The sequence below is a fragment of the Dreissena polymorpha genome, chromosome 5, assembly GCF_020536995.1.
Source record: "Dreissena polymorpha isolate Duluth1 chromosome 5, UMN_Dpol_1.0, whole genome shotgun sequence".
Taxonomy (NCBI): Eukaryota; Metazoa; Mollusca; class Bivalvia; order Myida; family Dreissenidae; genus Dreissena; species Dreissena polymorpha.
The window spans coordinates 112,352,738-112,378,027 of NC_068359.1; the positions used below are offsets into that span (position 1 = coordinate 112,352,738).

Here is a 25,290-nt window from a genome sequence, read left to right on the forward strand (position 1 = left end):
TTGATATCTCGGAGGAGTTAAAAAATGGTCCAGATTGGTGAAAAAACATGGCCGCCAGTGGGCGGGGCAGTTTTCTGTCTCTATGTATATAGTGAAAACATGTGAACACTCAAGGAGTCACTTTTTTGGCCCAATTTTAATGAAATTTGTTGAGAACATTTTGTTTCCTAGATACAAGAGTTGAGTTCGAAAATTGTCCCGGTCCGTTGAAAAACGTGGCTGCCAGGGAGGGTGGGGTAGGTTGCACATTTTCCTTATATTTATATAGTAAAAAGGCTTGTCGACACTCCAGAAGTCACATTTTTTACACAATCATCGTGAAACTTTGTGAAAACATTGGTTCTATTTATTTCTCAGATGAGTTTGAAAATGGTCCCGATCGGTCTATAAACATAACCGCCGGGGGGGGGGGGGGGGCAGTTTCCTTTATGTGACTATAGAGTAATCTTGTGAACACATTAGAAGTCACATTTTTTGCTTAATCATCGTGAAACTTAGTCAAGACATTGGTTGTATTGATATCTCGGACTAGTTGGAAAATTGCTCAGATCGGTGAAAAAAAAAACACTATTTTTAGCTCACCTGATTGCCCAGGTGAGGTTTTAGGATCGGTCTTTGTCCGTCGTCCGTCCGTCCAAATTTGGTTTGTAAATACTCAAGCATTCACATTTCTCATGCATTCGTTATCAAAGTTGCTGAGAAGCTATATGGCCACAAGATCTCAGTTAAGTTTGTAAATGAGCAAAATCGCATAATAAATGCCAGAATTATTGCCCTTAGATTGTTAAAATTTTCATGATATTATACAAAATCCTTGTAAACACTCTAGAGGTCACAATTTTGTTTAAGATTTTATGAATCTTGGCCATAATATTTATTTTATGCCCCCGAAGGTGGGCATATAGTGATCGCACTGTCCGTCTGTCTGTCTGTCTGTCTGTCTGTCTGTCTGTCTGTCTGTCTGTCTGTCTGTCTGTCTGTCTGTCTGTCTGTCTGTCTGTCTGTCTGTCTGTCTGTCTGTCTGTCTGTCTGTCTGTCTGTCTGTCTGTCTGTCTGTCTGTCTGTCTGTCTGTCTGTCTGTCTGTCCGTCCGTCCGTCCGTCCGTCCGTCTGTCTGTCCGTCTGTCTGTCTGTCCGTCACACTTTTTTGGAAAAATGCTCATAACTTCTATGTCGCTTCAGATGTAACCTCCATATTTGGTATGCATGTGTATATGGATAAGGCCTTTCCATACGCACACACATTTTTACCTCTTTGACCTTGACCTTTAACTTAGGGTCCGCGTTTAGGTTTTAAAATCTGCGTTTAGGTTTCGAAAATTGCGCATTACTTCTTTGTCGCTTCAGATGTAACCTTCATATTTGGTATGCATGTGTATATGGACAACGCCCACACATTTTTTACCCTTTCACCTTGACTTTGAACTTAGGGTCCGCGTTTAGGTTTCGAAATCTGCGTTAAGGTTTCGAAACATTCTCATAAGAAGTACCTTCATATTTGGTATGCATGTGTATATGGACAAGGCCTTTCCATTCGCACACAAATTTTGACCCCTTTGACCTTGACATTGAAAATGTGTTTTGTTATTTAGCTGTCTTACATAACTATCAAAGCGTTTTTCGGGGGCATATGTCATCCTACGGAGAATGCTCTTGTTGTAAGCAAAGTTTGATGTTTGGTCATGAGGGGTCAAAATACAGGTCACCAGGTCAGATCTTACACAAACCTCGTAAACACTCCATACGCCAGAGTTTTAGTTCAATATAGATGAAACTTGACCAGGATGTTTGTCTGGACAATATCTTGGTCAAGTTTGACGTTTGGTAATGTGGGGACAAAATCTAGGTCACGGGGTCTAATCTTACAAAAACCTTCTTAACACACTAGAGGACATAGTTTTGGTCCAATAATGTTGATACTTGAACAGGATGTTTTTCTTGATGATATCTAGGCAAAGTTTGACATTGGGTCATGTGTGGTTAAAATCTTGGTCACGAGGTCCAAATTTTACTAAAACCTTGTAAACACATGTAGAATTAGCATTACTTGCAAATCTTTGAATTGCAAAAAACATGCAAATGGACAGTACTCAATCAGAATTAATCATATACTCACACTGCAAAAGTAAACAGAGCAGAACCAATCTAATATGGTGTAGAGTACTGAATTTTCATCTAAGCAATGAACAAGGCCTTATAAAAAAGGAGAGCGAACTAGGACCATCGTTGCCATCTTGTTTTGTTAAATTTTAGTAGCAATTTTACGACTAAAATTATGTATTTCACGATGTATAAGTTGTTGCTAAGCAGTTCGTTAAAGCAATACAATGAACTGGAAATGTAACTATTTATAAGGATGTCTCGTGCGTTGGTTTATAATCATATCTATCGTAACTGCATGTGACCATCCATAATCCGTGTCTTTCATAATGTAACTGTATGTGACCATCCATAATCTGTGTCTTTTGCTCTGTAACTGTATGTGACCATCCATAATCTGTGTCTTTAACTATGTAACTGTATGTGACCATCCATAATCTGTGTCTTTTACTATGTAACTGTATGAGGTCATTAATTATCTGGGTCTTTTATGATGTAAATGTATGTGACCATCAATAAGCTGGGTCTTTTATAATGTAACTGTATATGACCAACAATAATCGGTGTATTTTACTATGTTACTGTATGTGCCCATCAATAAAATGTGTCTTTAACTATGAAACTGTATGTTTCCATCCATAATCTGTGTCTTTTATAATGAAACTGTATTTGAGCCTCAATAAACGTTTTTTTTAAATATGTAACTGTTTTTGACCCTCAATAATATGTGTCTTTTACTATGTAACTGTAAGTGACCATCACTAATATGTGTATTAAACTATGAAACTGTATGTGTCCATCGATAATATGTGTCTTTTACTATGTAACTCTATGTGAACATCAATAATATGGTTCTTTTATAATGTAACTGTATTTTACCATCAATAATATGTGTCTTAAACTATGAAACTGTATTTTACCATCAATAACCGGTGTCTTTTACTATGTAACTGTATGTGACCATCCATATTATGTTTCTTTTACTATGTAACTGTATCTGACCATCCATAATCTGTGTCTTTTACTATGAAACTGCATGTGACCATCCAAAATCCGTGTCTTTCATAATGTCACTGTATGTGACCATCAATAATCTGGGTCTTTTATATAGTAACTGTATGTGACCATCCAAAATCCGTGTCTTTCTTTATGTAACTGTATGTGACCATCAATAATCTGTGTCTTTTACTCTGTAACTGTATGTGTCCATCAATAATCTGGGTCTTTTACTCTGTAACTGTATGTGACCATCCATAATCCGTGTCTTTCATAATGTAACTGTATGTGACCATCAATAATCTGGGTCTTTTATATAGTAACTGTATGTGACCATCCATAATCTGTGTCTTTCACTCTGTAACTGTATGTGACGATCCATAATCTGGGTCTTTTATAATGCAACTGTATGTGACCATCAAAAATCTGGGTCTTTTACGCTGTAACTGTATGTGACCATCAATAATCTGGGTTTTTTACTATGAAACTGTATGTGACCATCCATAATCTGGGTCTTTTATAATGTAACTGTATGTGAACATCAATAATCTGGGTCTTTAATAATGTAACTGTATGTGACCATCAATAATCCGTGTCTTTTATAATGTAACTGTATGTGACCATCAATAATCTGGGTCTTTTTTATAGTAACTGTATGTGACCATCCATAATCTGTGTCTTTCACTCTGTAACTGTATGTGACCATCCATAATCTGGGTCTTTTATAATGCAACTGTATGTGACCATCAAAAATCTGGGTCTTTGACTCTGTGACTGTATGTGACCATCAATAATCTTGGTCTTTTACTATGTAACTGTATGTGACCATCAATAATCTGGGTCTTTTATAATGTAACTGTATGTGATCATCAATAATCTGGGTCTTTTATAAAGTAACTGTATGTGACCATCAATAATCTGTGTCTTTTATAAAGTAACTGTATGTGATCATCAATAATCTGGGTCTTTTATAAAGTAACTGTATGTGACCATCAATAATCTGTGTCTTTTATAAAGTAACTGTATGTGACCATCAATAAGCTGGGTCTTTTATAAAGTAACTGTATGTGACCATCAATAATCTGTGTCTTTTATAAAGTAACTGTATGTGACCATCAATAAGCTGGGTCTTTTACTATGTAACTGTATGTGACCATCAATAAGCTGGGTCTTTTATAACGTAACTGTATGTGACCATCAATAATCTGGGTCTTTTATAAAGAAACTGTATGTGACTATCAATAATCTGTGTCTTTTATAAAGTAACTGTATGTGACCATCAATAAGCTGGGTCTTTTATAAAGTAACTGTACGTGACCATCAATAAGCTGGGTCTTTTATAACGTAACTGTATATGACCATCAATAATCTGTGTCTTTTATAAAATAACTGTATGTGACCATCAATAAGCTGTGTCTTTTATAAAGTAAATGTATGTGACCATCAATAAGCTGGGTCTTTTATAACGTAACTGTATATGACCAACAATAAGCTGGGTCTTTTATAACGTAACTGTATATGACCAACAATAAGCTGGGTCTTTTATAACGTAACTGTATATGACCAACAATAATCGGTGTATTTTACTATGTTACTGTATGTGACCATCAATAAGCTGGGTCTTTTATAACGTAACTGTATATGACCAACAATAAGCTGGGTCTTTTATAATTTAACTGTATATGACCAACAATAATCGGTGTATTTTACTATGTTACTGTATGTGACCATCAAAAAATGTGTCTTTAACTATGAAACTGTATATTTCCATCCATAATCTGTGTCTTAAATAAAATATACGCATTCTTTATTATAAAATCACTGGCCCGAACATTTAAACGAGTAAACATTCTTGAAATTGAGCGTTAATCCGTTTGCTAATGGCATACTACATGAAACGTGATTCTGATGTCTTACGTCAAATACATAATAAATGAAGCGTGTTTATCTTAATAGGATAATATATGATGCTTGTTAAAAAACAACTTTATTTTATTACTTTCGCTCTCTCAAAATATGTGTTCATGTAATAATAAATGAAGCGTTTTTACGCTTCGTGAATAATAAAACAAAGCGTGGTAATGTTAATGGGATACTAAGTTAACATGTTTACTTACGCTCTCGAAAAATTCTTACTACATATACAAAATTATATAACCAGATATAACAACACGTTTAAATAGTTACTGATGAACTTCAATAGTTTCTATCAAGAGTTCCAGTGCTCACATAAACATTAACAAACGGTCGGACTAAAATATCCGACAATAACTATTCAAGATTACCATCACCTTTAAGTCAATCACTACATACATGCTGTTGTAGTCTATTTATGTTTCTCATACAGATAAAAACTATCGTAACACTGGTGTGTGCTGATTGAAAAGGAAAAGGTGCGAATATTCATTGAAACTAAAATAAGCAGTGTCTTTAAACAGAGCGCGATCGTGACGTTATTCCAGAATTCAAGGCTAGTTCACAATTTTCATTAAATAACTACTGCAATTTATTCACATATTACATTTAGTCACATATTTAGAAAAAGCTTCTATTACCGGCACCTTTGTAGTTGATATCGGATTATAAATAATCGTTGACTAAAACATAAAAACCATCCATAAATTACGTTCGCAGAAAATAGTTATTACAAGGGATGACAAACCTAAGCAACCTGTTGCTAATTCGTCCCAATAAGATCGCAATGACTGCGATTGACGTATGATGCACCATGGCATTTGCCAAGAATCGGAGAATCGGTCTATGCCATTCTTTGCACTTTAACTTATCAGGCGCTGCGTTTGCTTTAATGCTGTAGTTTAAAACATACATTTATGAATGTCTATATCATAAGTTGTTGCATAAAAATGCTCAACCTTCACAGCTCTGAGGCACACTGTCAATTTGATAGAGGCTTGGTCAGTAGGTGAATTTTCATCGATTTGAGGCGGTTAGGAACACGATCATACGAAGACAATACTAGATAGTAAATACTTTTTTTAATTTACATGCAGCAAAGCGTATAGCTCGGAGGGCGGTTTTATTGGTAATATGTTAATTGGGTCATTTAAAATGCGTACGTTTTATTACATACTCTATAAATGAATATTTATTTTTCATGCCTCATCGCAAAGTGTTTCAGCCAATACATGATTCGTCAAATTTTAAACACGTTAAGCGCAACTAATTGATCATTAAAATGGTTTTATGTTTTTATAATGCGATGTTGTTTTAACACTATGAACCATTACTCTACTCCAATATTCCCCCGATGAGACACCTGACGATTTGGATATGGTACTCATATTCATTATTATTTCTATTATAGAATTAAATCATATGTGGAATTGTTTTTTAATGTTGTAGGTCATTGTTAAAAACGACCAACGACTAGTGTCAATGTATAGTTTCATCTATCAGTCGTGTATGAAAAAAGAAGGGCCGAGTATGTATATGTATAATATACACTTGGACACTTTTGTGACGCAAAACTTAAAACTTGACTATTTCAGTAATGAGTCATCCGTGAACAGTGGGCGCTTTTGCAACCGGGTTGGTATGGGTTGGTATGGCTTAATATTTTTGCACATGGAAATAGTGAAACGCGTTATGATTCTAATTTTACTTCATTTTCTTCATTTAAGTTGGGTTAAAACACCAGGAAAACATAAACTTAATTAACATATCCATTTGCCTCGTATAAAATTTCAGGAGCGCAACAGAGCAACCGGCATGTTGCAGGCTACCTTCCTCACTTGCTAAAGCATTCGATCGTCACGGATGAATGATTTTATTCTTTGCTTGTACATTCTGTAGTCAAATGTACAATTAAAAAAACCCTCATAACTGAGATATTAAAGGTTGGAAAAATGACGCTTTCAAAAAGTCGTCAAGTGTTGTACAACGCTATATACTTCAAATTTAATTTCATTTTCATCATTCTATGTGGTTTTTTACAACAGGAAACATAACATTAATTAGAAAATAAGACATTTCGTTTAAGCCAAAACAAGCTAAATGTTGCATATTTTATTATTTAATTCTTAAACCAAAATGACCAGACAAATAGCTTGTCGGTAAAAAAGGGGAAGTTGCAATATTGACGCATTTATTTTCTTAATAGAGTTTTTTCATTTACTATTGCTAGGTGCGGAAAATCCGACAACAATCATATCCATTTGTTGTTGTCAAGGAATAAAACCACAAAACGAAACGAAACAAATATATCGGATGTGAATTTCGGCATTTGATACAGGATATACCATATTATATATTCTAACTGTATACCATATTATTTATTCTAACTGTTTTATTGGTTATACGATATTTCAGACACTCGATGTATGACTCAATTTGTATTAAATAAAACTTGGTATGAATTTTTGACTTGACATTATATAGTCCGAGCTTGAATGTATTTAACATGCGTTTAAAAATCTATGTCAAAACTTATTACGACGCTAAAGCCAACATTTATTACTAAATCTTACAATCTCATGTTTTTTCGACCCCATGATACCACACTAGAGTCCACATAAATGACTCAATCGTGATCAAACTTGATAAAAACTTTATATTTGCAATTTCAATGCCGATTTCGAATCTAATTCAAGGGCGTCAAAAACCTAGGTCACCAGGTCATATCTTATTGACACCTTGTAACCACATTTGAGGCTACATTAATGACTGAATGTTAATAAACAGAGTCAGAATGTTTATATTGGCAATACATAGAACGAGATCTAATATGGGTCATGTGCGTCCTAAACTATGTCACCAGATCAAATCTTGGAAAAAAATGGTGACCTTTCTAGAGGCCACATGAATGACTCAATCTTAGTAAAGTGGTGCTCTACTTAGTTTGCTTAAATCTTGCCATTGGGGTTAAAACTGGCAACGCCACAGGGGTCACATGATTAATCCTGGTCTAAGTGCAAAGTGCGGCTAGCCATTAAACCGTTGTAACCAGGTACAGAATCTTCTATTTGTAAAGAGTGCTGTTTCTGCAGAACTCCACAATGCTTTAAATTGACCATTCAACAGCGGCGATCCTAGTTTTATTTATTTTATGTTTATAGAAGGTGTAACGTTTAAAAAGTATGTGATAAGCACAATAATTTTTCTCCTGAAAAACTTCCTAGAGTTTTATTGTTTTCTATATTTCAATAATTTGTATAGTTGATAACTGAATCCTCTCTGAAACCACAAGAACTAGAGCTTTGATCTTTGGTATAAACATGTTTGTATATACCGGTAAAAGATTGAGGTCCCGTACAAAGTTTGTTCAAATCATGTTCCTGTGGTCAGGATAGCCACACCCCAGTGGCTTCAGGAGTTATAGAGACTAATCTATTAAATAGCTTTAGAATTAATTATACCGTGTCATGTGAAACCAGAGTTTAAAGATTTATTGTAGAATATCATCATATAAATGTCTTTTACAAAATTAGCACGAATCATGACCCAGGGTTCAAAACTGACCACGCCCTTTGGATCACATGTATACTTATACATGTGTATACTAGTAGTTAATAACGTAATAAGCTTTACTGAAACCACACTTCCCAGAGAAGTAATAGCTGGTATTTTGCATTATTTAGTGGTTCAACTTTTAGATGAATAATGTCAATTTGGTCAACTCTGGTCAGGCCCTTTAAAAGGGCCGGCTAGCTCAGAGCGCTGGACTGCAAATCTGAGGATCCCGAGCACGGCCATACACATTGTGTGGGGGATTTTTCATAAAATCCTTTGGACATTCGCCTGTGTCACTGGTTCAAGTAAAGCCGCTGTTAATTATTGGCATAGGTATGTTCACTGTATACTGGTAAACCACGTATCACAGGAAAAGTGGAAGTTGAAGCCAAAACTGAAAAACTATTAAAACAGCAAGAATCCAACTCCACATACAAATCAGGGGCCTCATGATTAATAAAGAGTTGAAAAGTTAATTACTAACATAATCTTCTCATATGAAACTGCAAGGTGGTCTTCAACCAAGTCATTCACGGTATACCTCAATTTTCCGTGTACGCAAATAGTATATAACGAAATACGAAATGACTATGGTCCAAACATTAAACTATTGTCAGTGTCATTTGTATAATTATCAGAGTCACTTTTTACGATATATTGCTTTTTCACTGCATTTATTTCATTGCACAAGATGGAAAACAGTTTTCGCGGTACGGGTTTGTATCGAAGAGAATATATGAACAACGAATTAAAATGAATTACCCTTCAATTACCCAGTTAACATTGATATGCCACGATTAACCTCAATTTTCCGTCCACGGGTTGCCTATTTCACGCCGTTCCATACATGTTTAATGATCAATTATACACAATGGGACCATGAAAACACAGGATAAAATCCCCTATGAATCTGTAATCACTGGACCTGGTGACTTTTATAAAAAGTCATTAACTGTCACTTTTAATATTTTCCCACAGGGACATTAAAAATGTAGCGATGTTTGGAACAAATATCAATGACGCTGTAATACATCAATATAAAAAACGGGGATGTATACAACCCCGCGTTTTAGACACCTTTAATTACTATGTAGGGGGAGGGGGGTAGGGGAATTTGAATTACGTTGTGTTTTATTAACGCCCATTATCCTTTAACAATTACGTGCGTTAACAGTTTGCTGATTAATAACAATTGTCAATTAGCGTAAATATATTTTGCAACGGGCAAAGTGGTTTTCAAACCTCTGTTGTGAAGGCCTGTTTATACTCAATGTCCTTATTAGGGCGTTTAAGTTTGCAATAGTTGTTAAACAACAGTGATCGGGTGTAATCACAGTGTCCAGCTTGAATAATTTAAAACACAATAGAATGTAAAGTGCTAAACAAACACACTGCTCAGTAGGTGCTAATTGCTCGTGTGCCTGCTCATTGATCCGCTGCACCCCGATGGTTTACAACTATAATCGCTTTTGATCCACAGGGGGGGGGGGGGATCACATATCACGGGGTGGTAATTGCCGTTAATTTGCGATCAGATAAGCGGATTAGCCAATACAGTGAAATAAAGTAAAAGAAAACTAACGATCTGAGCATTCATTACGTTAAAAAAAATGCGTTTTCTGCAAGAGTAACCGAATATTGATTTTGTAATCGGTTAACCTCCGTAAGAAACGGATAACCGGTTAACCGATTAACCGTTGCCATCCCTAGTTTTTTACTATGTAACTGTATGTGACCATCCATAATCTGTGTCTTTTACTATGTAACTTAATGTGACCATCAATAAGCTGTGTCCTTTTCTATGTAACTGAATGTGACCATCAAAAATCTGTGTCTTTTACTATGTAAATGTTACTTAAATTGACCATCAATAAGCTATGTCCTTTACTATGTAACTGTATGTGACCATCAATAATCTGTGTTTTTTACTATGTAACTTAATGTGACAATCAATAAGCTGTGTCCTTTATTATGTAACTGAATGTGACTATCAATAATCTGTGTCTTTCACTACGTAACTGTATGCGACCATCAATAAGCTTAGTCCTTTACTATGTAAATGTATGCAACCCTAAATAATTTGGGTCCTTTACCATGTTCTATATCTTATTATTACAGTCATTTGTAATAAAAATCAATCGAAGATAAATTATCAACTTAATTAATGCTGCAAAAACTCTTAGAAAATCAATAAGTACTTTGTCTTAAAGAGTATTTATGTTAAGGTCATGCCCAAGACATTTTAAACACAAAGTTTATATTAGACAGTTGTCATAAAATATGGGAAATTTTCTTGTACAAGAAAGGTCCAGAAAACCATCCAAGTATTGCAATTCTAGCTCGCTTTTAATGTATTTTTTGTTATTCAGACATATTGTAATATTTAATATTACTTTATGGAACTGATTCCAATGTGTTTTGTACTAGAACTCGTTTCATGTGCTTTGTTAAATGAGTACTTTGCACAATTAAGTTTTTGAATGACCTCGTGGTTTTCTCAGAAACAACGAAAGGGCATTCGGCCATTTTGATAAGACACTAAGGAATGGCATTTTGCCGAATTTTGTCTAAATAACTTTTAAGTGATATTTCCCTTTTCCCCTTTTTATTAACTATGAACAGGCGTTTCTCCACACTTGTTAAAATGTACAATTATCTTTGTTATGTTAGGCTTCCTGACTCTAGCCTTTTAAGAATGCGTCTGTCAGAATGTTTTAATTATCTTTTGTCATACCACGTTTCCAAAGGTCACGTTTGTTCCTTTGTAGCTTTGTATCCGCCTGTAATGATTACAATACAAAGCCGAAATCCACGTGCGTGTTTGTCTACTTCTTAACCTGATTCGCTAAACTGCATCGCGTCAGTACATGTTTAATAAAGCTAGAGATCTATATCCTATGGCAAGCGAAATGCACATTTATTCCTTAAACCACGGTTTTACAGTTAACTATATAGTTAAGAGACTTTGAACCCGGGTTCAAAGTGCCGTTTGCACATTTATTCCTTAAGCCCGGGTTCAAGACTTTGAGCCGCGGTTCAAAGTTTTTTAACTAGTTAAGTTAAGAAACGACCAATGAAATCGTGACATTTGCCTAATAATTGTGATTTAAGCTCCGCTGATTGGTTGTCTCTGAATTATGTAGATATCTACTTTTAGACACACTTTGAACCGCGGTTCAAACTCTTGAACTCGGGTTTAAGAATAAAATGTGCAAACGGCACTTTGAACACGGGTTCAAAGTCTCTTAACCCAATAGTTAACTGTAAAAAAATTAATGTGCATTACCCGCGTTTAAGACTTTAAACCGCAGTTTAAGACTTTGAACCGCAGTTTAAGACTTTGACCCGCAGTTTAAAGTCTCTTAACCCTATAGTTAAGAGAGGAATTAATGTGCAAACGGCACTTTGAACTCGGGTTCAAAGTTCCTTAACTATATAATTAACTGTCAAATAACTAATGTGCATTCCGCGCCTCTTAACTGCAGTTTAAGACATTGAACCGCAGTTCAAAGTCTCTCAACCCTATAGTTAAGAGATGACCAATGAAGTCGCGGCATTTACCTTCTAATTGTGGTTTAAGCTCCGCTAATTTGTTTTCTCAGATAACAGATTGGTTTCTATTTTTAGAACACTTTGAACCGCGGTTCAAAGTCTTGAACACTGGTTTAAGGAGTTAGTGTGCAAACGGCACTTTGAACCCGGGTTCAAAGTCTCTTAACTATATAGTTAACTGTTAAACCGTGGTTTAAGGAATTAATGTGCATTTCGCTTGCCATATATATCCACTGTACTTTACTCAATGCTCTTTATGTCTGCATCTCCTTTTTAATAACAGATAATTTAAGAGGTGTGCATGACAGTTCATCGTGAATATACTGAGATTACCTTTTTTTATCTATGATCGAATAAAGTTATGGCGTTCTGTTTTATATGAAGATTGCACTATTGACGATATCCTGGCCAAATTGTAGTCTGCGTCAGACGCATTTGCTTTGCTAACAATGTCATGTCACTAGGTAAAACCTTGCAGAACTTGTTACCACTCTTAGTCGATATTTATAACTCGGTCATGATATTCTTGGTCAGAATGTTAATCTAGACAATATGAAGGCCATGTTTGAATCTGGCTTAAATGTGGTCGAAATCTGGTCAAGCCTTCAGAAATTTAGTCCATTAATTCAGTTGAAAACGAAATTATTATTAAAAATTAAAATACCACGTGTCCGGGCGATTTTAAGGAGAAAACAATTTCAATTGTTTTATTCAAACGTGGCACAAACGATAACAATTTAATAATTATAATTATCAAGCATACATTTCAATGTTTGCAAAACAACAAAACCAACAAAACCGCATGCAAGATAAATATTTGACATTGGCGTTAGTGAAAAAAGAAATCCAACCGTATTGTTTAAATTGTTGTTTACATATCGGTCAAGTTGTATGTCTCACTTCATAGCGCCAGATATATCAGCTTTGGTGATAAGCACAGTCACTATTGAAGTTCCCTCTTCATGTTCATTTTCTATTAAAACAATTTGCCTCAAATATGGCTCGGCTGTTTATTGAAGCCAGCTGACACCACGGTACAACACTGTGTTGGTAGTCTTTAAAGGCGAACCACCAGATGAGGACTTGTACTCAGCAGTAATAGCATGTCCGTGAAATAAATATGCCATAGCTTAAAGCGTGCAAAGTTCCCTTCATTTTTCCATTTGGTAGCAGTTGTGTAATTCAATAACTAGTTTTTGAAGCGCACGGATTTCAAACATGAATATCTCAATAATGAATACATAATTTGATTTAATTTGCATATTTTATCATTTCACTAAATTCTGTAGAAGCTCACAATACAATCATGCATCCGTAATGATCGGACAAATTAGCACGTAAAGTTGGTAGCCTGCAAGATGCCAATTTCACGGTTGCGCTCCTGAATATTCATACGAGCTATATAAGTTATTCAAAAAACCGTATGTTTTCTGGTATAAGTACACAGCTGAAATCGAAATAAAATAAGAACTCTACCGCGTTTCGTTAATTTCACGTGTAAAAAGATGAAAAGATACCTACCCTATGTTCTATAGCGTCAGATCGTCTCGGATGAATGATTTTATCGTGAGCTTGAGCAGAACGAGGTCAAATGATCAAATGTTCAGTTTTAAATTAAAAGTTTTACTCATAAGAGAAATATTCAAGTTTGAAAAATGTTGCATTAGAAAAGTCTCCAGTTGTTTATAATAAATAGTTTGGGCTGTTTAATTGGCAGCATGGCTGATCAAAATAAATACTATATAGAACATAGTTATTAATCCCACGACGCAAGCGCTCTATTTCAAGTGACGTAATATCGATCGATTCTTGTATCGTCAATTTTACCGACCGTTTTGTGTCATATTCATTTCATAGAAATTGCACAGTGTGGGTTTTCATCTTTGAAATATTGTGTTCTGTTCACTGCCATATTAAAATTTTAAAAGCGACATTGATGGTTAAAATGTGTGAATGAGCCTTAATCGATGACAGCAAAACAATTATCAACTTACGTTGATCTTTAGTGTCTGATGGCACTGCCTAAGTCGAGCGTGCCTATACGTTAATTATATAAATTCAATTTATCAACAAAATGTAGCGCCGCGGCCATTGGCAATCTTTTAAAAACAAAGATATGATTAATTGTATGCTATCACTGAGTTCTTAATTACATTGGAAAAGTCGATAAGTAATGCAAACGTCATCGACTGTTGTCCGTAGGAAAACAAAACATATGCTTTTGAAATAATGGTTTCAGAAGTGACTATTATATATAAAGCGGCTTAACTATGCCACATATTTGGGGTTTTTTTACGATTATTTTGTATTGACATCATGATTTTAATTCTTGCGTGTAAGTAAATGTGAGCATTTGCACGGCGCTACATGTAGTAACGACAACAAAAGTTGTTGCAATAAGAAAATGTCTATATGCGTAGCGGAAGCATAACAATTCGAATCGACTTTATTGAGTTACATGAACGTCAGAAATTACTGTTCAATACTGTAGTTTATATCCAATAGGGAATGTTCATATTTTATTTATCGTATGATGTGATAGTTCGTATCCTAAAACAAACACACGTATAACATATGAGGTCGTTCCGTATGGGTGCCTTACATCAATTCAAGATTGTCTTTTGCGTTAACAAATTATACTGTTAATGGATGATAGAGACCTTGCATAACACCAACCGTCGTTATCACAATATTTATTGAGGATAGTATGTGTCATTTGCTTAACAACGTTATTTGCATGACGCAACGTTAAAAATCATGTTCCATGTACAAATCGTTTAGTTTTACACCGACACACATATTGCTTTAATATGTATATTCAATCTGTAATTAAGGCATATGTTCGGTTCACTTCTTATTTTGTGATTAAACGAATAACTTGAATGTATATTGTATTTTCTTGTCATTAATGGCCGATGTCCCATTACACTTCTTGTAAAATATGCACCTAACCGCAATCGGCAGTATATGTATTTTTGTTGTACACAATGTCTTAATTTTCAAATAATGGTCAATATATTACAATACGATGTCTTATCATAACAAGGACACTATTTTAATGGACATACTATCGACAGATTCATATTGTGTAGCTATTGCAAGACATTGATATACAATAAATACATTTAACGAACTTTATAAAGTTTTGATAACAACATAAACGTTTTTCAAATGTGCATATTATTTTTGTGCTGGGACATATTTACTATCACCATGATGTTGCATATTAATATCATAACAATCTAACTGTAAGTGTTTGGGTTTTCATATTATAAACATGTATTGCAATAAACGACCGTCAACAAAGCAATTTAAAAGCGTCCTGAATGATTGAAAGCTAATTACTGCGTCTGAATAGTTTATGGAAACCAGATAAATGAACTTCTGGCGATGTATGAAACGTGATAATGTGAACTTGGATCGAGCTTATTACTATATTATATATATGGAGCGTAATGGGAGCTGGTGGTTTTCAAAATAAATATTTAATGTGACGATTGCTGTCATAGGGCTGTTCGTTGTTGTTTGAAAATTCGAAGTAAATGAATAATGCATGTTTTCGTCGACTGTTGTCATCAACAAAACAAAGAACCTTTGAATTACCTGTTCCGGTATTAACGACCAGTCACCAGAAACTATTGCGTTGCGTATTTTACTGGGGCAATATTTACATAGTTATGAGGAGTTTCGTCGAGTATCTTACTATGTTAGTGTATGTTTTCCTCAACATCATGAACGATGATACTTGACATGAAACACCATTTAATGTGTATGTCAAACATGTCTGAATTTCTTAATTTCTTTATTCGCGTTAACGTATTTGATAGTCTTAGAGTTAATAAAAATAAAATAAAAGTGCAGTGCTGCAAACGATGCGTGCTGAATGTTTGTAGATACTTGCAGAAAACAACAACAAAACATGATTGCTTAAAACTATATCGACTATTACACAATTTTTGTTAACGTCAGCATTTAGATAATAATGCAGTTGTTTTGAGTTTATATTTACTGGAACTGATGAAAGTAATATGTTCGATAAGTTCACAGTAAAATGTATAGTGACTGGTTTCTGCGAATTCTTTGGTGTGTTTACATGAGCGAGAAAGAGTTGGTCTAAGTGAATATATGGTTTTCTGATATCAAATTGTTGTTTGCTGACCAACATATGTTTTTTTTCCATAAATCATCAACTTAACTTCAAACTTCTTTTGAATTCAACCCGATTGTTTAAGTCTTTGTGGCACTTATTCTATCATCCAAGATTTATGCGTTTTCATTGTCATATTTATTTTCAATCAAAAACAAAGCACGTCGTCAAACAATGAGAGTTTTCTTTTGTTACAAGAAATAAACCATATTAATTCTGATCAATATTATTTGTTAAATTATTTAATATACGCTACGAAAATAAATATAGTCTCGGTTTGATAAAGGCGGTATTGTATTGGTTTTATACATGCTTTTTAGAAGAGAGATTATGGTTATGGTTTAGCGCGAAAATGCACGGGTTTGTGTGTGGGATTTAGTGCGAAAACGCACGGGTTTCTCGTTTGGGGTTTATATGATTTGCAAATCTATTGAGTAGCCATTCGAGGTGTGCATTTGACAGGCACATGGTATGCACAAGGAGAACGAAAGGGTGATAAAAACCGCCCGCCCGCCCTTAATGCACATGTGTATGTTTAAATTATCGGTAAAATTACTTTTGAGTTTGAAATGTTGCAATGATAAAGTCGATATTGAGTTTATATTCAGTTCGGTTTTTTAGTCCATGTGAGATGGGATCTTAACACGAACCGATTCCTTTACCGTGAAAGTCAATGGGTGTATTTTCATTTAAGTCTGAAGCAGCTTAGTTTTCTTGATTATTTTGTTTCATCTTTTACTTCATATGGTGTTTTAATGTGAATTTTAATTCTTATTTATGTGAATCGCGCCATGAGAAAACCAGCCTTATTGACACATTTTTCGATTTTTACTTTTTTGCATTTTCGGGATGTACGTTTTTTTCCGGTTCGAAATATGTATAAAACGTCATACTTTTCTTCGTATAGCCTATAATCATTTCCATTTTCGGGCACCTATGTAACGCTGATACGAGTGTCATTACGACGTAATTTTGACGTGATGTCGTACGGAGTTTTTGTCAAATTCACTACGGATATCTTTTATATTTGTAATGTCCGTAATCATTGATTGATAATTTCAATGTTTTTGTTTTTGATACCGATGACGTTAATGTGTTACTGTTTGGTTATGCCATAAATTGTGTTTATATTAATTTACGAATTTCTTCGTACAATTAATTTTCATGAACTTTTTTTTCGATTTAAATAATCGCCTACTCATGCTATCGTTTTGCGATACAAACAAACGTGCAGAATACATCATCTATTTACCATTACTTGTTAAATGAAACACTATAGCAACAATACAAATGCCACATGCTGTCCAACACGGAAAACCTTCGCGACCCCGAGCTAACAATAGAGAGCGCACGTTGTCACGCCGTGCTGCAGATAATCAAGCGGCAAGTATCGGCACTAGGCGGTCGGTGTTCGTGAAGCGAAAACATTCGTTCTTCAGCAAACAAAAGGAGGTTTCTTCACCGTCGCTACATGTCTTCACCATGACACGCCGGGGGTTGCAGACATTGGGAAGTACAAATATTTCCTATAGCGGAAGTACACATTCTATTTGTGGTAGTTTGTCCAAATTGAAATAAGTGTAAATAAATATTTGCGTACAATTTACTTTTTTATTTTATTTAATAGCTGCTACATACCGGATGCCCGGTAGCTCCCTCCCAAACGTCCTCTCTCGGTTTGGCAATTCAAATGTGCTGAAAATGCTTTTGAAAGAAGTGATTTTAAGGCGCCGTACACTTCGCTCTTCGCAAGCAGCAATATATTAAGAGGCGTTAAAAATGAACTAAACATTCATACAATTTAGATACAACATCACATATTAGACCGTGATTCATGGCTTAAAAAATAAAAAAAAGTAATTGTCTGAAAATATTCTACGATCAACCACAGTGTTTTTCATTCAATGATTCAGTGCAAAAACAATACGTGACGTGGTTTAATTATCAATAGGAGGCTTTAATAAATAACTTCAAACAGTTTATTCAGTGACGATTTTGCAAAATAAACATAATCTAAAATGAATGTATATAGTATTAAGGTTCTTACCTCAAGTTCGGCATCCATTTCACTAGTTCTTAAAGGGACCGTCAACCAGATTGACGAAAAAAGAAAAGTTCTAAAATACCGTTTTTTTTTTACAATTATAAGTTTATATTGATTAAAATATCACGACTGGTATATGACATTACTTGAAAAAAGTTGTCAATTTTTCATAATTTCAGTATATTCGGTACGGAATACCGTTAGGGCCATCGTGGTTACACATTAAATCCAGAGGGCGACAATGCGATAGTACGATGACGACAGTGCGAAAATACGATGACGATAGTGCGACACTACGATTGCGACAATGCGATAGTACGATGGCGACAATGCGACAGAGCGATATTACGATAACGACAATGCAATAGTGCGACAATACGATGGCGACAGTGCGATGGTACGATGGCGACAATGCGATAATCATATCGTACTTTCGCCATCGTATCATCGCATTGTCGCCTTCGTATTATCGGATTGTCACCATCGTACTATCGCACTGTCGCCATCGTATTGTCGCACTGTCGTTATCGTATTATCGCATTGTCGCCATCGTACTATCGCTGAATTTGTCAAGTTCCCCCCGGGTACTACTTCCCCGTACCCTGGGTACTTTGAAGTATACTTCACCGTACACCGATTTTCAAATGATACTTTTGGGTACCCCGGTATACTTACAGGTACCCCATCTTTAATAAAAAAATATAATTTGTACCCACATTTTGTTCGTACCCACAATTTTCGTACCCACATTTTTTTCGTACCCAAAATTGTCGTACCTACAATTTTTTCGTACCCAAATTTTGTTTGTACCCAAATTTTTTTTTTGCATACTTTTTTTCGTACCCAAAATTTTCGTTCCCACATTTTTTTTCGTTACCAAAATTTTCGTGCCCACATTTTTTATGTACCCAAAATTATCGTACCCACATTTTTCACATATGTTTACGAAAAAAAAAGAAAATTTTGGGTATGAAAAAAAATGTGGGTACGAAAATTTTCGTTATGAAAAAAAAATGTGGGTACGAAAGTTTAGGGTATGAAAAAAATGTAGGTATGAACATTTTGGGTACGAAAAAAATGTGGGTACGACAATTTTGGGTATGAAAAAATTATGCCGCAAAAGAATTAGGGTACGAAATAAAATGTGGGTACGATGTACAAATTGGATACTAAAATTTTGGGAACGAAAAAAGTATGGCGAAAAATTGGGGTACGAACACAAATTTGGGTACGAAAAAAAATTTGGGTACGACATTTTTGGTTACGAAACAAAATTGTGTACGAAAAGTTTGGGTACGAAAAAAAATTTGGGTACGAATTTTTTTAGTAGGAAAGATGGGGTACCTCTAAGTATACTGGGGTACCCAAAAGTATCATTTGAAAATCGGTGTACGGTGAAGTATACTTCAAAGTACCCGGGGTACGAGGAAGTAGTACCCAGGAGGAACTTGACCCATTCAGCGATAGTACGATGGCGACAATGCGATAATACGATGACGACAGTGCGACAATACGATGGCGACAGTGCGATAGTACGAAGGTGACAATGCGATAATACAGGAATTTTGTTAGTGAGCGAGCCTTTGCCGAACTTACTCACGAATTTCCTGGACGAGTTTAATAAAATATGGTGTGATATGACGACGAGTTCAGATCTTTTTTATCACATGCTTTTAAATGAGCAAATTAAATAAATATTTACGCAAACATAAAGCTGGGTTCCCACTGCCGATCAGATCAACTCGATCAGGCACGACCAAGCGGTCGAGTACTGGTCTGGTTCGGTCTGCATGAGTGATCGGGGGCGGTCGGGTAGGTCGGCATTGGTTGGGCCTCCTACCCGATATTTTTTGACATGTCAAAAATATCGAGTAGCGGTCGAGTAGGAAATGGATCGAGAAGCGCTCGGCAAGTGGTCGTGCATTAGTCGAGTAGAAGATCGAGTTGATCGTGAAGCAATCGTGTGGCGATCGGATTGACATCTTTTACACGATCTCTACCCGATCCGCTCGACCTCTACACGAGTTATTTTAGATCGCAACACGATCCACTCGACCTCTATTCGATTTGATGTACAGATTTACTAGACTGCTACCCGACGGCTACTCGGCCGTACACGATCACTTCTCGATTGCTATTCGACCATACACGACCTCGTGTCACTTAAACAAAACTCATATGCAAAACGTCGTGCTTGTCTCTCATAACCTTCTAAGAATCGGACGAGTAAACATCCAAAGATGCCAAGAAATGGCAAAAAGGCGACTGATTTTGCTAAAATTGTAAAAACATTCATGATGATTGAAGTGATCAGTGAACAACAATGTTTGACGGTTTTATTCTCGAAGTTTCAATTAAAAACCGTTCGCGACTTTGTACGCGTATAGTACGACCATCACGATCTGGTCGAGTGAAGTTCTGGTGGCGATCGAGCTGAGGTCCACTTGGTCGGGCTGAGATCGTATAAAGCTCGCGTATAGGTCGAGATGATCGAGCGGATATCGGAAAGATGGTTGAGTGGACGTCGTGAATAAGTCGTGTGGGGATCGTGTGTTATTGACAAGAGGTCGAGAAGAAGTCGTGTATACCCTTTTTAGTCGAGCTTTGTCGGGTTTGGTCGTGAAATTTCGTGACGTCATTTGACGCTGCAACGTCATTTCAGCAAAATAACAAAATGCGATTGGTCAATAAACGAAAACTCAGCCAATTAAAACGCTTTAAGAGTATATTACACATGTGTAGTATAACCATATAATTATGTAATGGTTATATTACATGGGAAACAGGGTATGGCATGTGATAAATATACATTGTAAATATATGTACATATATAAAGTCGCTTTTAGCCGTTTATAAAAAATTAAACGCTTTGATTAAATTTGCCGTAGCTTCGACCTGTCGGTCTTCTTCAGCGGCATTTATTTGTGACGCGGAAGTGACGTTATATTGTTTAACGTTACATTGCGCGCCAATGTTATCAGTCTTTTGTGTTCAGTCCATATGGTTTGAAAGTCCTCAGTTTGCGCTTCCAAAGTTGTTCAATGGTCTTCCGGTACTCATCGAATTCATTTAGTTTTTCTAGTCGCATGACCCGGAAGTCCGCGACGCTGTGGCCGTTTGTATAAAACTTCTCGGCAACCGGGTCATTGTGTCGAGTCCTTGTCAGGGACAGGTCTACGAGATGTCGTTGGTACAGGGTATCTCCCGTTTTCCCTACGTATACGAAGGTCTTGCAGCGTTCGCAGTGCACAGCGTAGACTACATTGGTGGATTTGCAGGTGATCTCGTTCCGCACATTGTAGGTTTTGCCGGTGGTATCGCTGAACTTTTCGGCCTCCATGATGTATGGACAGATTGCGCATCTCTGTGCCCTACAAGGTCCGCTCCTGTTTGGAACCCGGAAAAACATCTGGTTTTGTTTTTATGAACCAATATGAACCAAGGTTGCAGTCTCTTCTGAATGCTGCTGACGAGGGATAAAAAAATACATGTACGTATTTCATTCGATCGGACGTGTGGAATGTGGGTAGGTGTTTCCGGAGAATATGGCCAACATTTGGTAGCGCTCTGGAGAAAGTGATAACAAGCGCTACCCTGGAAGTACTTTTCGAAGGCACCTTCGTACGCAGTAGATCTTCTCGCTTTTTGCTATCAACTTTCTTCAGTTCTGTCTCGACGAATCGGCCATTGTATTCTCGCTTCAGTAGTTGCTCTTTGATCTCAACTCTGTGTTTTTGTAGTGCGTCTCTTCCGAACATATTCGTTTCAACCTCACACCTAAGCCGTACGGGATGGCCTTCTTTGTAGACTCGGTATGAGACGAGTCCTTGTGCACGTAGAGGTGCCTATCTGTTGGTTTGGTGTATAAGTCTGAAACCAGCCTTCCTGTTCGAATTGACGTCATAATGTCTATGGATTCGAGCTGCTCTTTGGAGTAGCGGAGCTCGATCTGTATACGTGGACGGATTTTATTTGCGAACGCATGGAATGTCTTTTGTGCCTACATATTTATATCGAATACTAATGATTTATCTACACTAATTATTAGTATTAGTTTATGGATATCATGGTTTGAGTAATTGGTATGTTTCTTGTTGATGTCCGGGGTGCGTACTGGATGCTTTTCATGTTTGTTTGTTATATAAATTTGCGCAATGAGATTGATCGTGTGTTATTTACATGTTTTGCTAAAGAATACTTAAATGTAACAATATAATAATAGCTGCATATTTGTTGATTTCTCTAAAATTAGAGGTTTCGGAAGGTGATGATGGCACCTAGACACAGGTCTTGAGCAAAGGGTCCTCATACGTCCCCTAAGGGTATCACGTTTACAGATTTTTCTAAACGTTTAAACAAAATGAAATAAACGAAACGTTACCGTTTAAACGGTATCCATATGTCCGTTTAAAAAGCACCTGTAGCATCGCATTTCCAAACTGAAAATAGTAATTATTTCCAGAAGTAATATTCAGTGCATATCCCATTCGCGCAATGACGTCATATTAAAACCATACAATATTATAAAACAGACCATCAGTATCACCACATGTGTATTCGTCATTCTATAAAAACAATTTAAAGAACGTCAAACAGAATGTAAAATCGATGAACAATACTATTTCCGAAAACGACACTCCGAAAAAAATGCACGTACTTTGCACATGAAAAATGATGAAATACAATCTCTTAAAATATTTCAAGATGGTGGCATATGCACTTTTTCGTTGCCAAGTTGTAAGATTTTCGGAAAGTAGCGAAGATTTTCCGTTAGTTTTTGTTCATGTCTGTGCCATTCGCTAACCAATAAGAAATAAATTACTGCCGAATTCGGTAGCCCGGATTTACCGCAAGTACCCGGATTTCGCAGTTCGTCATCGATCTACTTCGTACGGCTAGTCGGCGACGTTATTTGCAAACCAATATTTATTATAGTGATATTGACTGTCGTTTAAACGTTTACTGTTTTGGTAAACGTTTTTGAGCAAAACACGAAACGCGACCGTTTAAACGTTTAAACGTGATACCCTTAACGTCCCCCTGCCATTAAAAGACAAAAGAAAGAACAATGAGCAGTAATGTTGCGCATCCCGTTCGCGGTTTTACCTGAATCATTCATTAATACCGATTATTGTACGTAGTGTACGTGAAGTCATGTACACTTCTCTTGATTGGTGGTGGTGGATAAATCTTGCAAATAATCGCAGCTTATTTAAAAAAAAGGTTCACATCTTACGTTTTAAGCAACTTAACGTGATTGACGGGCGTTTGGGCGGCCTGTAATTTGCACTATTCACGTGCCACACATGTCCGTGTTTAAGTATACATAACGAAATGTCCTACATAATTTAATTAGTATCGTTTCACGTCTTGAGGCATCTGAACAAGGATGTTGCAACGCTTACGGCGTCTCGAGACTCATCAACTGAGCGGTGCCATTGAGGTCGATCTCCGTTGCATATAGAAGACAAACGGAGGTCAGAAGAATTGTTTTATGCATTTCTATGTCGCAAGTCCTGTCAAATACGAACACCCACTCCTATTTTGTCCTTGGGTTATTGTTTGTATGGAAAACATTTGTTGAGATTAACGAGGACACCAATGATGTTTTTATCGATGAATAGGATGATGATGACATTAATGATAATGTTGAAAGGATGATGATGATATGGTTGATAATGATGATGAGAATTTAATAGTATTTTGAGAATAGAGAATAATAAATTTACCCATTACTATGAGAAATCCTATTTTCCGATGCATTCTTGTGAACATAAGCCGTTGCCATCTCCTTTTTCAGAATTCAAATACAAACATTAATCATACATCCAAACGTAATAGCATTGATATTAAATTGGCTCGTAGCTGAGTCTTTGTGGTAAAAAAGATACACACGAGTTCAATTTGAAGTAAGTATACATAAAAATGTAATGTGTATCAATTTCTATCATTTCAAAATAACACACGGGTCACATAGAAACGTTTGAATTAATGTACAAACAAGCAAATTCGTTGAATTGATATCCCCCGCCATTGTACATCTGGACACAAGATATGGCTCCGGACACACAAAAAAACATTTTTTTCAAAATACAAAGGGCCATAACTCCGTTATTATTCGATTGTGTACAATGCCATTTGGCGTGCATCATCCTCTTATCCATATATATACTCATACTAAGTTTCAATGAAATCTGCAAAAGCACGTCCAAGAAAGGGCTCCGGACACAAAAGTGCCGACGGACAGACAACGCCAAAACAATATCCCTCCGCCTATGGCGGGGATAACTAGGGAGAATAAAAGTTTGCCAAGCTCTCTATAATCTTTTAAGTATAAATAGCATTTGAATATGTGTAACACTTTACTCATAATACTAGTAAGTCGTCTGATTATATGACATGCTGATGCACCATGCATGTTGCTGATTGACTATTCATATTTGTTTAATATTGGTATCTGTCAAATGCTTGATTGATTATCGAAGACTCATAAACGACAGAAGTTCCATTTTAGTTTAATTATGTTCAAATGGTTTAGCTCAATGTTGCGAGGTGATGTTTGTTTGTTACCATAACCTTACCGAGGATCAGAAATCACCAAAACAAAAATCGATTCTTTTTTCTAATTGCTTGTTATTTTTTGTCGCTTTACTAAGGAACATTTCTGCAAGGATTTACCCAGGAGACATCCTATGTTACGTTTTTTCTGTAAGTGATTAATGTTATGCCAGTCGGCATAGTGGAGAACTTTTAAAAATAAAGAAACGGTCAAACAAACAATAAAATATTTTACTTGTACTCGAATTATTATTAATATTTGCGGATTGATTCTACTTCATACATACTGTGCACCCTACCGGTTATCTGCAATACGTTCTGTCTACCTAAACGGTTATTTGTAATACATGCTGTCTACCTTACTGGTTGTGTGCTATATATGCTGTTTACCTTACCGGTTGTCTGCTGTACATATTGTCTACCTT

General features: G+C 36.0%; 1 protein-coding gene across 1 annotated transcript in view; it reads right to left on the bottom strand.

Annotated features, from left to right (window-relative positions):
* The window catches only part of LOC127831552 (cubilin-like), a 73,649-nt gene extending 55,321 nt beyond the window's left edge, over positions 1-18,328 (bottom strand). Inside the window, exon 1 of the mRNA XM_052356533.1 lies at positions 18,311-18,328. Coding sequence (XP_052212493.1) covers positions 18,311-18,328 — 18 coding nt within the window. The remainder of the gene's footprint in view (positions 1-18,310) is intronic.
* Positions 18,329-25,290: the final 6,962 nt, after the last annotated feature.